This window comes from Daphnia pulex, chromosome 11 (assembly GCF_021134715.1).
Source record: "Daphnia pulex isolate KAP4 chromosome 11, ASM2113471v1".
NCBI lineage: Eukaryota > Metazoa > Arthropoda > Branchiopoda > Diplostraca > Daphniidae > Daphnia > Daphnia pulex.
The window spans coordinates 3779864-3795917 of NC_060027.1; the positions used below are offsets into that span (position 1 = coordinate 3779864).

Sequence of the window (16054 nt, forward strand, 5' to 3'; positions counted from 1 at the left end):
AACTTCGATGAAGAAAAATCAGCTTTAGTGGATGAGATTAACCTCGCTAAAACGGAAAAAGAAGTTAAGAGCAAACTTTTGGATGCAACGCAAACCGCGTTGACGAGCTTAAAAGCTCACTTCAATAACCAAAAATCCATTATCGAACTCGAAAAATCTGCATTGACGGATGCAGTTAAAGCTGCTCAAACGGAAACGGAAGACAAGAATCGACTTTTGGAACAGGCAAACACCGAATTGATGAACCAGAAAGCGCAATATGTTCAGCTAAAATCCAACTTCGATGAAGAAAAATCCGCTTTAGTCTCGTGCAAAGAAGATATCAAAACTTTGACGGAAGAATACCACATTCAAAAGGAACTGCTATTGAAATTGACCGATGAGAAAAATGAAGTGGCACAGTCTGCAGCTACTGCCCGACAACAAGCTGAAGCTCTTGCCACTGAACAAGCTGCAGCACTGACTGAAGCTCTGGGAACATTGCAGCAAGCTGTAAGACATGCGAAAGAGGAAGCACAATCTGATTTGTCAAAACCGGAAGAAAAAGAAGATCCGGTAGGAATTAATGAAACTTTAGAGGAATGGTTAGTAAAACATGGAATGTTAACCAGAGTACCTCCAAAGACTTGGATCCAATTACTGGAGCACTCTGGGTTTTTGATAGAAGAAAAGGCTTCGCATCTCCGAGAAAAAGCTGACAGCCTCTTTCATGATGATCCTTAAGCAGACGACAACAGAAACAACCAAAATTAAAACACATTTCTAAACAATGGTAAAGAAGAGGCTAATTTAAAATGTTTTTGGTCTGCTTACTTTCCTCTTCAATCGTTTAAGCATTAACTGTATTCTTTGCATGTTTGAATAAAATTTTTCGTAACTACTCGATTAACTTACTCGATTTATTTCCATCCGTATTCCCGGCAAGAAAACTCATGAAACTTTCTTTGACCACATCGTTTTCTTTCTTGGCGTCAAACCACTTTACCTGTTGCCAAAATTAGTTTTGTATAATGAAACATCAGAATACACTTGCTGTAATGGTCTTAACGAAAATCATTTACCAAATAAGGATAATTCTCCGGTTGAACTTCTCGTGGCTCAAGATAGACAATGAAGGCAATCTCTCCATTCAAGGCCATATCATGTAATCTATGATTCTGGCCAAGATTTCGAACTTCGACTACAGCTCAGACCAACCTTGGAAAAACCTACGAAACATGGTGAAATGTAATTAAAGGAAAATAAAATATTGTAGACTATACACATGAGCACTTAACTTAAAAATTGACACTTTCCAATAATGGTTTCTACAGTCAAAATGTTCTCAGAATTCCTGTTAATAAGACTTGACAGACTCTCACAGGGAAACACTGAAATTCAATACCACAATGAATTCCAGAAAAAAAAAACTACTTTTCATTCCCACTTTTCCCAGAATTCCAGAACAAACTACTCCCAAAAAATTTCCCAAAAGAACCTACTTTCACCCAAGATGTCTTGATACATTAGAGCTACTGTTCCAACAGAAAAGGGTTGGGGTACTTTCTTCTTCACCACTCCAACTAAAAAATAACAATTTGATGCAGTCAGGAACCTGGAAAGAATAAAAAGGATATGATTATTAGCACTTTCATATTAATTAACCCCATGACAAACCATTTAATTATTTATGATAACTACATTAGTATTAATTTTAAAGGAAAAGTACTTCATTTTATATACATTAAACATATTTAACCCATCTTAACAAAAAAATTGCTGAAAAATATGAAGCAGTTAAGGAAATAATTTGAATGGGGAAAGCTAAAATTCTGTCACCACGCCCACGACCACAAAATTAACGTTATTGAAAGCTTAATTCCACAAATGGGAATTTCAAAATTGTTTGTAAACACTGAGCCAATTGTAGAACTTTAACGTTAAATTTTCAATTTAATTTAAATTTTCATTTCTAAAGAGACAAATACTCTTTGTACACCAGCCACCTATCAGGCATAAACAGAAGAAAAGGGAAAATAAACCAGTCAACAGAATAAAATTCGTTAAGCAGTACGAAAATTCTCTACTAGATATCATGAATGGCAACCGATTTGACAAAAACCATTTCGGCAAATCCTACAAACCCAGTCGATTCGGCAAAATTGCATGTTTATGACGTAATGAATGCGACACTTGCGACAGTATTAACGTCAGCAATCGACCCCCGTTGATGGGTGACTTCTAAAGGGACTCTATGCCGTATAATAAATTTAAAAATAAATACAATTACCTTTTAAAAGCACCATGTTATTTGAAATCTTGATGGGGTGCGACAATTTGGGAGTTTCCACTGTCTTGCGAATACGCAATAGGGGAAAACATGTGGCGACCTCCCTGCCCGTTTTGCAAATGCTGCCGGCTTTGGTCACCATTTCTTCTCAGCTGGCCATGCACAGAGGGTTCGAATTTACAAAGCGAATATTCCCTCAAGATTAGAAGTGAAATTTCCGGAAAAACGAGACATTCTTCTTCATCTTGAATGGTTCAAAAGGTAGATCAAAGCCGGCAAATTATTCTTGGGCCATGATGGAAATCTTGAACCACATCGGGCATCAATTGTGTTTCATCACCTGTGAGTTTAAAGATCTATAGGAAGAATAAAATGCTCATTAAGATGGATTAATGAAAGAATTACCTGATGCTTTAGTCCCTTGATATAATAGAGGCAGAGAGAATGGAGGTTAAAACGGGCTTGGTAGTGGAGAACCTGTGCGGTAAGTAACTTTTTCCGACATCTGGTTCTTATTGAGATCAAGTAGATTGTGCTGGTTGACATACGTCTGGTGCCGGCCTTCCATGCCCAACTTGAAATGAAAAGAGGAGATTTTGATTTGGTGGGGGTACCACTGCTTTCTATATGACTCCACCAGAACCATTATTAGTCAGTCAACAAGACCGCAATAATGCCTGTCTTATTAGAGCCAATGGGATAAGTTCCGTTAGCTGTTGGTATACAGGTAGTTGGAGGTTCTTCTGGCTCTACCTGGGGTTCAGATTCTTCTTCTTCGTTTTGAACGTTGACGACCGTTTGAAAGGAATCGCTGGCAAACTCTAGATAGGATTTATAATTATTGTACTTTAATTTTAACGAATTATTGGCGTCTTTTATGACAATTACTAGGTGGTTTAATTGTATAGACCTTCATCAACTGAATTGTGGGGTCCACCTGCCTCAACATTTCTTAGCTCAGATTGGATTATGCTATTAACAAAAAGGTGTTTTCAAATTTGTCATGACCAAAAACTTTAAATAATGTTGTTATTATATAAAATTAGCCTACACACTATTAAGAATTGTCAAAGTCTTACTTAATAATCTTGTTTTGCTTGTGTTGTATCACTTGTAGAAATATTCTGTGATGTAAAACTGAGATCCAAGTTGATTCCCATGTTAGACTGGAAATTGGCATTCTTGCTTTTCAGGCAAATTGGAAAAACATTGTGTCTAGTTGTTCATGTAGGTAGGAGTGGCTGGCTGACACTGAACACTTGAGTTCACTTCATCAGGTACTTGTTCTCCCTCGCTGGATTCTTCATAAGCAGAGATGACTTCAACGTCACAATGACTTTAGTGGTCACAATGTACTTGGATGGTTTTGACTGGTTACTGCAGCATTTGAATTAGTGGTGGTAACTTATGCCAGAAGAAGACACAAAACAAATCTTCTTGTAGCACTCACTCGTTTTTCAGCATTAAGAGATTGCACATCCAAAGAAAATGAAACAAACCACACCTTATGTCTTGCAATGATGTGATCCAGGAATTCTGGGACCTTCACTTGTTTGCTTTGTTTGAACAACATCTAGGGGGAAGGGGCAGCTGTTGGTAACACTACAACGATTGTCGATTGGGCAATCGAGAAACAAAACAAAAGTGAGAGTACGGTTATTATATTGCCAAATGCTCACTGTGATAAATAATTGAATGACTAAAACGTTTAGCAACACTATGCTGAGTAGGCAGCTTCACAGTTAACAGTCTGTGACGAAGCAGCAGAGTACGAACGCGAAGGAAAGCCGAGAAGCGAGAACGCCGGACGCGAACAACGTGAGTTTTGATTTTTAACTTTTTACTTTTGTGCTGCAGACGAACTTCCGTGAGAATGGAAAGCGGTGTTGCCAATTCGACTATTGAAATGAATTATGAACGTTATCTACTGCCACGTATCCACTGCCATCTAGCGAACGAAATTCACGGTGGAAATAGGAAATAAAAAAACGGTCAGTAAAGAGAATGAATTCCAATGTTTTTTGGCCAAGAATAATCCTATCATCCGTTTCGGTGTGAAAATGAATGACGCATTAAATATTTTCATGGACAGAAATAGTTCGCAATCCTTTGCACTCCCAACCTAATTCCCGGATCACGGGAATCTTTTTCTGTCCGTTTGCAGTGCTGTATATGTCCTTACAGTTTACTAAAACAATTCATGGAATGCCCTTTGAAATCCGTTGGTTTGATTTAAATTTAACTAAGTTGAATACAGTAAAGAATCTAATTCACTTGAAGAGCCCTAGATATAACAGCCATATCCCATATGTAACAGGCTATTCGTGTATTTCCATGTTCTGTGTATTTCCGTTCGAATTTCTAATTGACATGTAGTCGATGAGAAATTACATTTGGCAAATTGAACTGTCCACACTTGCTTAACAATATGCGTTTAATGAGACTCAACATAAACATAAAACGCAGACAATACAAGTGCAATCTACGGTGCGACTGAACGATTTTACTAATAATTAAGTATCGATTCATAAGGTTGTAAGTTTCGTATACACAAGTCTAGACTGAACTCTTTGTTACTGATACAATACCGTGCGCGAATTATTTGATCTGTGCATTAGGTAAGTCATTTAATCAATCAACATTGGACCTGGGATTCAAAATTTGGCTTTTTTTTGTGGCAAGGATAACTTGATCAGTTTAACTTAAACTACGATATGGATGAAATGGGGCACATTGAGACAGGCAATATCGGACCGCATCAATCCTTTTCTGAATGGAATGAGTCGAATCGTCGAAAAGAAATGGAATTCCGAATTCGGGCATTTTTATATGGCCTTTGATTTCGACCCGTGGCCAGAACTTATATAATATCATTTAGTAATATTGTGATGACAGCAAATAACAAGGCAGTAACTGGGTGAGAGTTTCTGTGCTTTGCGGTCTAGTATACGTCTTTGCCATCATGCAGTCTTCCAATATCTAATTGATATCATATGTTTACGATGAAATTACGAAAATTGGTTTTAAAATAGGAAATGGGGATTTTTAAATACCAAGCCTCTTTGGAAATGGCGTTGAATTAATACGAAATAATACAAGTGCATTTAATAAATATTAAATTCTATGGGAGTTGAATTTCTCTGAAATATACCGTTCACTGTAAACTACAAGATGCGGAATTGCTTAGTGAAAGCTTGTTAGGATCCCAGGCTTGTAGACGACGTTTCATCCCTTCCAAGTAAACAGGCCGATTAAACGTTCCGGCTGATAGAGGAATCCTATTAATTATAAAGGGAAATTAAATTTAACGAGCTTGTATAGTTTTCCAGTTTTTTTTTAAGGGTTGTATACGTTTCTCTTCCAGGTTTGATAGGCACTTGAAAGGCAGCCCAAACGGGGAAGTGATCGGAGCATTTCAATTGCTTTGCCACATCGTAATGATCGCAGCGCACACTGATGCCTTTGCGCTCTTTCCATAGGATTCGATCGGTACTAAATAATGAAGTAAAATGGTATACGTTAAAATCATTTCAATCAAATCAAAAATCAAAATTACTAAGATGGAACTCGTTGCTTGGCTTCGTCGAAATTTTCGGTTCCAGGAATGTATTTGTAAGTTGGAGCGAAAGTGATTTCGGCTTCGCTGAAAGTCCTTAGTATCCGATCTGAATGAAAACAAAACATTTTCTTTGCGCACATAAAATGATGAATCATTGTTCCCCTACTGTTGGCAAGACTGAGCTTCAGTTGATCGGCCTCTAAGAGTTTTGTCAGTTCCGGCCGAAAGTCGACCGCTGAAGTTTCTCCCCAAGTTTTCGAGACGAAGTCGAGGACGTCTTCCCGAGATTTATTGATGCGGAAGTTCAAATCTCCGCAGAGAAATACGTAATCATAATTGCTGGTCACGTCTGATGTGGAAAAAAAAAAGAAATAAAGAAACAGCATCCAGCGTTATTGTTATATAACGGGAAGCAAATTTATGGATCAATAAAAACCCGTGAGGTTCTCTCTTGCCTCGTTGCTTCTTCCGGATTGGTAACTCTTTTGGCAAATCCAAGGAAAATAATATCTTTTTGAGATCACGCTCACGTTCGGCAAACTTCTCGGCGTGAGCCGGTAAGTGGCAATTCACAAAGAGCAGCGATGTGCCAAAGATACTAAAACCAACAGCCACGCCTCCTTTCGTCCGGAATGCGCTGCCCGCTCGCGTGCTGTGCGAATCCGATTCCGGAACTTGGGTGTTTCATCATTTTTAAAAAAGAAGAGTTAAACGTTATATTAGTTTAGACAAGAAAAATCAATATGAATTCTGGCATTACGTAACGTCGTCCTAACCTGAGCAAACCCAAATGAGATCTCTGCGCAGGAACACGGCCAGATGGATGGTGCCCAGCTCGACGGAATGGAAGAGAACGTGACCCGGTCCGAGTGTCTCCTGAAGTCCGACTTCCCATTCGTCTCTTTCGCCATTAGTTTCTTGCGTACCGATGACAACGACGTCGGGCAGACTTTGAAGTGGAGTTGGAAGCAAAAGGTCCTCCAACGTGGACGGCGGTGTCTAGACATGGTCCAGGAAAAAATGGGAGCCTTCTTTTATTAACTATTCATAGAGCTCTGATGAGCTATACGGGCCATATGGTGCAGTCAATCAATATATAGAAAAATCAATGAAAAAAGCTCCGTCAGCATACGCGGTGAATTAATTCATCGACAAACATTTTGAGGAGATTCAAGTGGAATGCGCTTTGTTCCCACTTGACTGCTCAATGTAATGAATAATGTTGACCTATGCGCATATTCGTCCGTGTTTTACGACGACTGCGCTTGATGGCATTATGCAAAAACAAAAACAGTTTTTTTAAAAACTCAATCGCGCCAAATCATATTCAAGAGCACGTCCCCCACAAAATGTCAAATTTTGACGTTCAAACAGCTATACGTTGAAATGGCAATCGTGCGCTGTGGCCGCCAGACGCACAAAAGACTTTTAAGTTAATATATTGCCCGTTAAAAAAATATTGACAAACCTTTCCGTTCATGTTCCATGTTCCGATGAAGACTTTGAGCTTGCCATCCGGCAAAGTTCGCTTCAGTTCTGAGTTGCCCAGAAGCGACTGGAAAGGTCCCACGCTCCCGTGCAAGTAGCTCCTTAAAAATCCCGACCAATAAATCACAGTCAAGGATCAATGAAACAAAACATCAACTGACGATATAAACCTATCGTTTGGTGTAGTACAAACCTCTGTCTCGCTAGTTGGACGGAAAGGGCTTCGTGATTTTCCTCTTTACACGAATTGCAAACTGAATTAGATGTGGTTTCGGTCGCGTTACTGTTATCCGGTTTGAATTCGTCGTCGTCGAGACTCTCCCTACTGCCTGACAGCTGTAAAGCGTCGACCACAGAAGAGAGAGCCTCCTGCAAACAGCTGACTGAACCGCGGTTCGAACAGCTGAAACTGCTACGACGGCTACCCGTCCGACTACTTTCACCAGTCACATGGTGGTAACTATCGATAGAACGGACTCGTTCAATTGCGTCATTGTGACATTGTTGTTGCGCCATTTCTGCCCAATGCCCTTTTAATTTAAAATAAGAACGGAAAAAAACAATCACTCAATCAAAACTAATCGAAAACGCTTGTCACGATATCCTGACGTCAATCGATTGTTAGTGCCAGGAAAAGAGATAACCCGCGGGTTTGTCAAAGTCGGTCGTGAATCCAGGCACATCCGTCCATCCCGAAAACACGAAGACGAGAGGAGAGACGAATACAAAAGGGAACGCGAAAACAAGTCATGTGCAGTAGTACTACAGTAGATCCCCACCACACACGATATGACTGCCAACGCTGCCAGCTGGAACACTGACTGATGGCCTTCTATAAAACTCTACACCAGCGGCGCTAGCTGCGCCGCCGCGCTCCACTTTCTTTCCCAACAGTCGTCGGCCATGCAATGCAACTACTACACAGTCAAATGTGCGTAGCCATGGTTGCGGCCGCGTCGTCGTCAACAACACACAAGCGCCTATATTAAGATGAGGGAGAGAGATGCAGGGCCCGCTATTCATTTATTTACGTAATACGACTAGTGGATGAGAACGTGACCTGTGTAATTCATTCTATTAAACGGGATGGAGTTATACGTTTTTATAAAAACATTTAATTCCATCAAGCCGTACAGATATTTCTAAATTCCTGGAAAATGAGGAAATTTTTAATTTGGACTCTGACACGATCAGAGGAATTCCTAATCAAAGAAATCGATTTTTCAATGTCCGGGTAAATGTACGCAATCCGGAATAAATAGGTCTGCACTCTGCACTGTATTTTATTCCGAGGAAGTGTAGTATTACGATATAGTCATCCGTCCCACCAGCAAATTGAATTTGGATAGTCACGTGACCTTTATTTCTATTTTGTCGCTAACCATTATCTTTGCATGTCCTTTTCTAAATTGGATTACTGGCGGAATTTCTCTCCGTGTACATACACATACGTAAGCCTTGAAATAAGATGGACAATGGGTGTCTCATTCGGCAGTCGTATGGCATCGTGTAAAAAGCCGAGACAAACTGGACGTATATAAAGATCGGCTCCGTTTCCGGCCAGTTCTCGCACTTCGCCATTCGATGCTCTAGCGCTCACTCACGGCAGCAGCTGCTCTTCTCTCCCGCCCAGCAGGATTTTTTCGTTGTGTGTTTCATCACATAGACTCGGCTTTCGGCTCTCACCCGATTGGTTGAAACGGAGGTCACGTGCTTCTGACTTTGCCAGGGCGTGTCCTCTCTCTCTCCCCCTTCTCTCTCGTTTCCTGCTGTTCGGTCGATCGATTTTTTGCTCTGGTATAAAGCGGGCGCTCCGGCTCCCATTTCGCTTCAAACCTGGATCTCTCCATTCTAGCACAGATGGATAAGGATATGCTCAAGAAGCAGATTGAGAACATGAAGTTCCAGGCCACCATGGAACGATGGCCACTCTCCAAAAGCATCGCCGCGTAAGTCACTTTTTTTGTTTAAACAACTCAAATTTTCCCGTTGTTTCTCTTTTCTATTTTCGGTCGTAGCAATTACCACATTCCCCCACCACCACTGAAAAATCGATGTGGGACCTTGACAGAGACAAAGGCCCAACAACATCCCCTTTTTAAACGTGAAACCTTCGTGTGTGTGTGTGTAACCAGCAACAACCAAAAGTGTTCACTGCTCTCTGTGTGTTAACTACGTTTCCCAGTCGGTTAAAGATTCGATTTAAACTGAATTCCAAAGTGTTTAGTTGCCTTAGTATCCAAAGTATTGATCGTGTAGTCTGTGTGTGTAAAACTCCCGATCGATCAGGAGAAGAACTTGAGGAGGGAGGGGGGGGGGGAAGCGTTATCGTCTGTCCAAACCCTCCGGTTAGTGCGCATGCGCCAGTACACGGGGACGACACGCAATAAGCCACGCCGCTCAAAGCCAGACGACTTATAAATATACACACACACAGCGCTTGCTATATACTCCCGCATATGTGTGTGTGTGTAATCCTATTCCGACATAATCAATATTGACCATACGGATTTCTTTTTTTTATCGCATTCCACTTAACCAAAGTGTAATCTGTTTACGACTTGGCTTAACATTTCGTTATTAATTTTTCTCTCTTTTTGTTGTTTTAATTCTACAGGATGCGGGAGTACATCGAAGAGCATGAAAAGACAGACCCATTGATCCACGCCCCGGATAAGAAGAGCAATCCATGGGCAGAGAAGGGCAAATGTATCATCATGTAACACGGCAACGGGACTCAATTTTATTAGAATCTGTTGAACATCTTTTTTTTTCGTCTTCAATTCTTTGCGGATTCAATCCAATCAAGTCATCACCTTATTCCTCCTCCCCCCCAAAAATATACAGATGACGAGGGGAGAAATTCTTCATCACACCAATCACATCAATTAAAAAGAAAAAATTATGTCCAACGCATCTCCCCTCCTCACCCTCCAATTATATTTACCTTCTGGCGACTCATCGCATTATTATTGAATGCTAATAGCCTGAAAGAAAGAAAAAGAAAACGTCAGCAGTTGAAGAAATATTATGAAATAACTGCCGATGTTTTTGCTTATTGTTTTCGTCTCGTTTCCTGTGTTTGATTTTTGAATTTTCACTGAAATAGAAGTGCTGTCATTGATGTGCGTCCTTGTATGAATTTTCGGTGAAAAAAAAAACATATAACAATGCCGATGTTACGATACGAATCTCAACAACAACAAAATGACTAGCCTTTACTATTCTGACATTTGGTTCCTTTTTTTTCTTTTAAAAATAAACAAAAAGTATGAAAACCACGCTGCGTGTTGGTTATTATTTACAAGTTATTCTTGGCAAATTTTATCTTTTTACATAAGAAATAAAACCCCCGTTACCACATTTATATTTGAACAAAGATAAGAAAAAAGGGGAAATTCCATAATTCGAAATTTCTCTTTGTCGGTCAATTCTTTAGGACAATCTGGCAACCTCTAGCTTTGTTATCAATTTTCGTCTGCTACTACGAAGTTGAAGTCTTGAAGTTGCTTGAGTTGAACATGTGTTCGCATTGTTAATCTTTGAATTTACATTCGTCATTTTATTTCATTAACCATGGACATATTCAGCGACGACTCGAAAATGAAGGTGAAAGTTTTGGTGCGAAATCCTGACGACTACTTGCGTGAAACAAAACGAGACATCCATAAGTGTAATAGCTTTTGAATAACACTAGACAATCCATACAAATCTAATCACTATTTTCATTACAGTATCCAGGAATTATGATCCAGCATTACATCCATTGGAAGCTCCTAGAGAATATACTCGTGCACTGAATGCAGTCAAATTGGAGAGAGTTTTTGCCTTGCCTTTTATTGGCTGCCTCGATGGTCATCGTGATGGATTGTCTTGCCTAGGCAAAACTCCAGATCACTTATCATGGTTGTACAGTGGAGCCTGTGATGGAGAGGTAAATTAATGACAGTTTAAAAAGTATTTTTTACTAATTTTGAGCTGTTTCTTTGTGTGCAGCTGAAACTGTGGGACGTTGCCAAACGGAGAGTATTGTGCACAGTCCAAGCTCACGATGGATTTGTGAGAGCCATTGCATACAGCCAAGAATCTTCATCTTTATACACAGTTGGAGACGACAAACTTATCAAGCAGTGGAAATCTGAAGCAGAAGATGGCAGTGATTTAAAGGCCCCAGTAAACACAATTTTGACTGGTGGCATGCTGACAGGCATCAGTCCTCATCGGTCAAAACCAATTCTGGCCACATGTGGTGAAGCTTGTAATTTGTGGGAGCATACTCGTGCCCAACCTATCAAGACTTTCCAGTGGGGTGTTGACAGCTTACAGAGCATCAAATTCAATCAAGTTGAAGAAAATATTTTAGGTGAAAATTCGATCAAATCATCTTTATCTCTTTTGAAATTGAAATTTTGATTTTGGTTTCTCAAATAGCTGCCTGCGGCAGTGATCGCAGTATCATCTTATATGACATGAGGGAGTCGGTTCCTCTGAGGAAAGTCGTTCTGAAGATGCGCAGCAATTCTATTTGTTGGAATCCCATGGAAGCCTTCATCTTCACGGTTGCCAACGAAGATTACAAGTAAATCCCATTCCATTTCCGTGAGAAACGACCTTACCATTTCTGACGTTTCTTTATCGATTCTCCTCTGCAGTTTGTACACATTTGACATGCGGAATCTCAATTCACCGCTCAACGTCCACAGTGATCACGTCTCAGCCGTCATCGATGTCGACTATTCCCCGACTGGTAAAGAGTTTGTCAGCGCCAGTTACGACAAGACGGTCCGCATCTACGATGCCCGTCAGGTACGTTGCAGACACTTTGGAGGATTCGTGTTTTGAACGAAAATATATTTATGGGGAACTGTTTATCGCATTTTCGCCAGGCTCATTCGAGAGATATTTACCACACAAAGCGCATGCAGCGACTAACCTGCGCTGCCTGGTCTCTAGACGACCGTTTCATCTTCTCCGGCTCGGATGAAATGAACATCCGCATCTGGAAAGCTCGTGCCGCTGAGAAACTTGGAGTGGTGAGTATCACACACTTTATGGTGGTTTCAACGCGGATGTTTATTTAATATGGAATTATTCTCCCTTGCTTCATTTCAGGTCAAACCTCGAGAGAAGACAGCCCTGCGAGTCAACGCCAAATTGATTGAAAAATTCGAACACCATCCACACATCAAGAAGATTCAGCGCCACCGACATGTGCCCAAACACGTTTACAACGCCCGGAACGAATTACGAAGTGGCCGGATTGCAGCCAGACGAAAGTATATGCGAATTTACTTTTTCATTTGTTTTTCAATTCAAATTTTTAAATGAAAACCTTTTTTCTATTTATTTTAGGGAATTCAACGTCCGTACTCACACGAAACGGCAAAAACCCATCATATCCGAAAAGGTCAAAGCGATCGTTTCGGAGCAGCAATGAATGTTTATTTCATTTCCTATTTTTCTTTCGACCATCCGTGCTGCTGCTGCTGTCCATCTCTGCTTTTGCCCGACCGATGCGAATGGCAGCACCCTCGCTGCTGCTTTAATGGATTTCCTTCTCGTGTGTACAATTTACATAATTCTTTCGAGACCGGGAGGCTTTCTCGTCTACATCTGCCTAATGGTCTGGATGAGGATCGTTCCAAAGATAATACAAAAGAAAGGAAAAGTTGACTTTTTCTTTTTAAAATGGGCCAATTGCGCATTGGCCTGTTGTTGTTTCGTCAAGGCTTCTTTCTCAACAAACTAGAAAAAGGAAAGATTTGAATTTCTGCTTTTTTTTCATCTTTTTTTCTTCTGAATTGCATTTATTTATCGAAACATTCTGCGTTATTTTTCTCTTTTTTGTTTTGTTTAGCGTTGAGTCGTTAAATTTTTTAGGTCAGACAAAACGGGTGTGGATGTGGTCATAGGAGAGAGAGAGAAAAAAGGGCGTCGGTGGACATCTAGACTGAATGAGGCGTGGCTTGGCATGATCATAGAATTTGCATTTTATTAGAAAGAAGAAAAAACGGAATTCAAAAGTTGCAAAGTGAAATCTTGTCAATGGATTAAGAGACGAACGGGGGGGGGGGAGGAGCAATTGTTGTCATGAAAGGAGTAACATGCTAGAAATCATTGATGGTAAGTATATATAATTTGTTGTTTATGTATACAGGAGCATATCGTACTATGTAATAAAGATCGTCGAACGTGGCAACAGCAGCAGCAGCAGCAAAAGTGGTTGTGTGAGTTCAAGGGTGTGGGGCTGCGATGAAAGACGGACAAAAGAAAGTACAGAGAGCTGCGTTGAAGCGAATGCCTTACACAATATTTCGGTAGACAGCTTTGTTATTATTATTATTATAAAGATGATGAATTTTTTCTTTCTTTCATTGATGTGAAAGATGTGCCTCTTGAAATGAAAGGCTGTCAATGAATCGAAAAAATGTGTGTGTGTGTACATTTTACGCGGACATAATCATCAGCATTTTCTGGGTGGGGGTTCGACAATTGTCATCATTGGGTGGTGTGGTACATACCGAGAGTTAAATGGAAATGGAAATCAAAGTTGCAACGACGCGAAATTTTTATGACAAGGATATGGACTGAAAGAGTCTTCTCTTCTTCGTTTAATCTCTTTCAAAGTGAATTGATGAAAACAGGGCGAAATGAAATGTCATCCTCCGACGAAACAGTTTCGTTTTTCTGCGGGGATTTTTCATCTTCTTTCTCTCGTGGAAATTAGAGAAGAAACGAATGATAAGGAAATAAGCAAAAATAGCTAGAATTGAAATGAATGAAGAATGAATTAAAATACAATTTGCTTTGCTTATCATACACACACAATGTTCCATCGCAACACACATTTGACGGAAGGAAAAGTTCGGCTTGAAACTTTTCTTTGTCTCGTCTGATTGGTTTCGTTTTGTTCATCATTTCTGATTTTGAAGATTTCGGGAATTTGTCAAACAACAAAAGAAAAAGGAAAAAATCGATTGGTTGTTTTCTTTTGTTACAAATCGACTCTGACGGGACTGAGGACTCCGCCCGCGTTGTTGTTGGCTGCGGCGCTGGTGATGGCGGCGGCGGCCGCTGCAGCTGCCGGGGCGGTGGCGACAGTGGCCGGTGACGACGTCACGGCGCCGATGGTCGTCTGGTTATTGGTCGGTGATGATCCGTTGGTGATGGGCGCTGATCCGGGTGGTGGTGGTCCAGTGGCAGGTGCCGCAATCGTCGAAAGGGTCGAGTCCAGTCCGACGCCGTTGGTGTTGAGGCTGACTGTGACGCTCATGGCGCCCATGGTGCTCAGCCCAACTGCACGACGATCAATCCAATTCCACACAATTTTGTTTTTGACCCCCCCGATAGAATTGGGTTCGTTTTGTTGTTGTTGTGTTTGGGGGTTTTGGTTTAATTTGCGTAGAAATTCGATGAAATCCGGAACCGCGCGGGAAGTAGTTGGAGGGTTATGTTTGGTTTGATTGGTAATGGTTAATATACCGGTGTGGTGTGTATAGGTGGTTGGGGGAGCAGGAGGAGCCATAAAAATAAAAAAAGAAAAGAATACAAAAAGAATAAAAATGAAAAACCAAATGGGTTATACGAACAATCCAGACAATGAATGATTCCCAGCAATCCAACAACAAAAATATAAGACGAACAAGGAAAAAAAAATAATTAAAAAAATTGTTTTCATCACAGACGTACACACACACGACAGACACACGCGCTCGCAGCACATCACCAACTCGCACGAAATAATTTTTTTTTCTTTCATTTTTTTACTTCGAATTTTAATTTTTTTTTTTGCAATTTTGTTGAAAAATCTTTTTCTTAAAAAAAAAAAAAAATTATTTGGCGGGATGGAATAAATTCTGCCGTTCTCATATCAGACGACATGTAATAATAATAATTTGGTTAAAATGAGAATATTCCAAGTATTATATCGTTGCCGAAATAAATACTCTAAACTTTCCATAAGGGATTGTTTGTCGTACTGTGTTTCTTTTTTCTTTCTTTTGTTTTCATAGGCCGATAAATTTTTATTATATATACATACACACATATATTCTCTGTTGGTTGGGGGCTATAGGGGTTATTGGGTGGGTGGGTATATATAGTGCTTGTGTTGCTGTGTGCCAGGAGGATGTGAAACAGTGCACATGTCATAGATTTATATAATATGCGAGAAGCTTTTCTTCTTTTGGTAATTTGTTTTGTTTTGTTTTGCCTTTACCAAAATCTTATTTTTTTTTTGTTTTTTTGTGAAGGTTCAATTGTCAAAAGAAGAAAAAGAACCGAAATGTCGAGGAGGGATAGATGGAAATAAATAGAAGGAGGAAAAGAAAAGAAAAAAAGAATGAGGAAAGAAATATGGCGTTCCGGATGGTTTCGGTTGCTATGGAGTTCTACATCATCCGTATATGTAGCTATCCGTCTATTACACAGCATCTACCATCTAGTCTATTAGTTTCCTATACGATAGACCAGAAAGACGAGCCAGAAAAAGTGAAGAAAATTAATTAAGGGAAAAAGGTTCAAAAAGGGACTGAGAAATTGGGTGATTACATAGTCATATATGAAACGGGAGAAGAACTAGATTCTATAGATCATATAGAAAAGCGAAGCAAACGGTTGAAAAAGGAGTCAAGCGGAAAACGGAAGAATTTTTGAATTATTTTTTTTCTGAGCCCCGAAAAAGTCGTTTGATTTTCGGGTTCAATTTCCAATCGACATGTATGAAAATAAAAAATTTA

The 16054-nt window shown here is 40.0% G+C and overlaps 3 protein-coding genes and 1 long non-coding RNA gene across 5 annotated transcripts in view; 1 reads left to right on the top strand and 3 right to left on the bottom strand.

The window, feature by feature from the left end:
• Positions 1-357: 357 nt before the first annotated feature.
• Positions 358-1103, bottom strand: LOC124208236. The gene is made up of 4 exons (XR_006880358.1): positions 1062-1103; positions 895-985; positions 617-718; positions 358-520 (listed from the first exon to the last, which is right to left on the bottom strand). It is a non-coding gene; the product is annotated as an uncharacterized LOC124208236 (long non-coding RNA).
• A 3477-nt stretch (positions 1104-4580) lies between these two features.
• Positions 4581-9622, bottom strand: LOC124208234 (inositol polyphosphate 5-phosphatase E-like). The gene is made up of 8 exons (XM_046606002.1): positions 7510-9622; positions 7297-7417; positions 6605-6827; positions 6284-6502; positions 5995-6177; positions 5826-5934; positions 5621-5761; positions 4581-5547 (listed from the first exon to the last, which is right to left on the bottom strand). Exons 1-8 carry the CDS (start codon positions 7830-7832, stop codon positions 5424-5426), a joined length of 1443 nt encoding a protein of 480 aa, XP_046461958.1. The 5' UTR covers positions 7833-9622; the 3' UTR covers positions 4581-5423.
• A 1134-nt stretch (positions 9623-10756) lies between these two features.
• On the top strand, positions 10757-12989 carry LOC124208235 (DDB1- and CUL4-associated factor 13-like). Its single transcript, XM_046606003.1, has 8 exons — positions 10757-10989; positions 11051-11250; positions 11313-11679; positions 11748-11895; positions 11969-12122; positions 12203-12349; positions 12429-12592; positions 12669-12989. Exons 1-8 carry the CDS (start codon positions 10893-10895, stop codon positions 12751-12753), a joined length of 1362 nt encoding a protein of 453 aa, XP_046461959.1. The 5' UTR covers positions 10757-10892; the 3' UTR covers positions 12754-12989.
• A 299-nt stretch (positions 12990-13288) lies between these two features.
• Positions 13289-16054, bottom strand: part of LOC124208233 (potassium voltage-gated channel protein Shaw-like) — a 32435-nt gene continuing 29669 nt past the window's right edge. For both annotated transcript variants that reach the window (XM_046605999.1, XM_046606001.1), the window contains one exon: positions 13289-14612. In XM_046605999.1, coding sequence (XP_046461955.1) covers positions 14311-14612 — 302 coding nt within the window. In that variant the 3' untranslated portion in view covers positions 13289-14310. The remainder of the gene's footprint in view (positions 14613-16054) is intronic.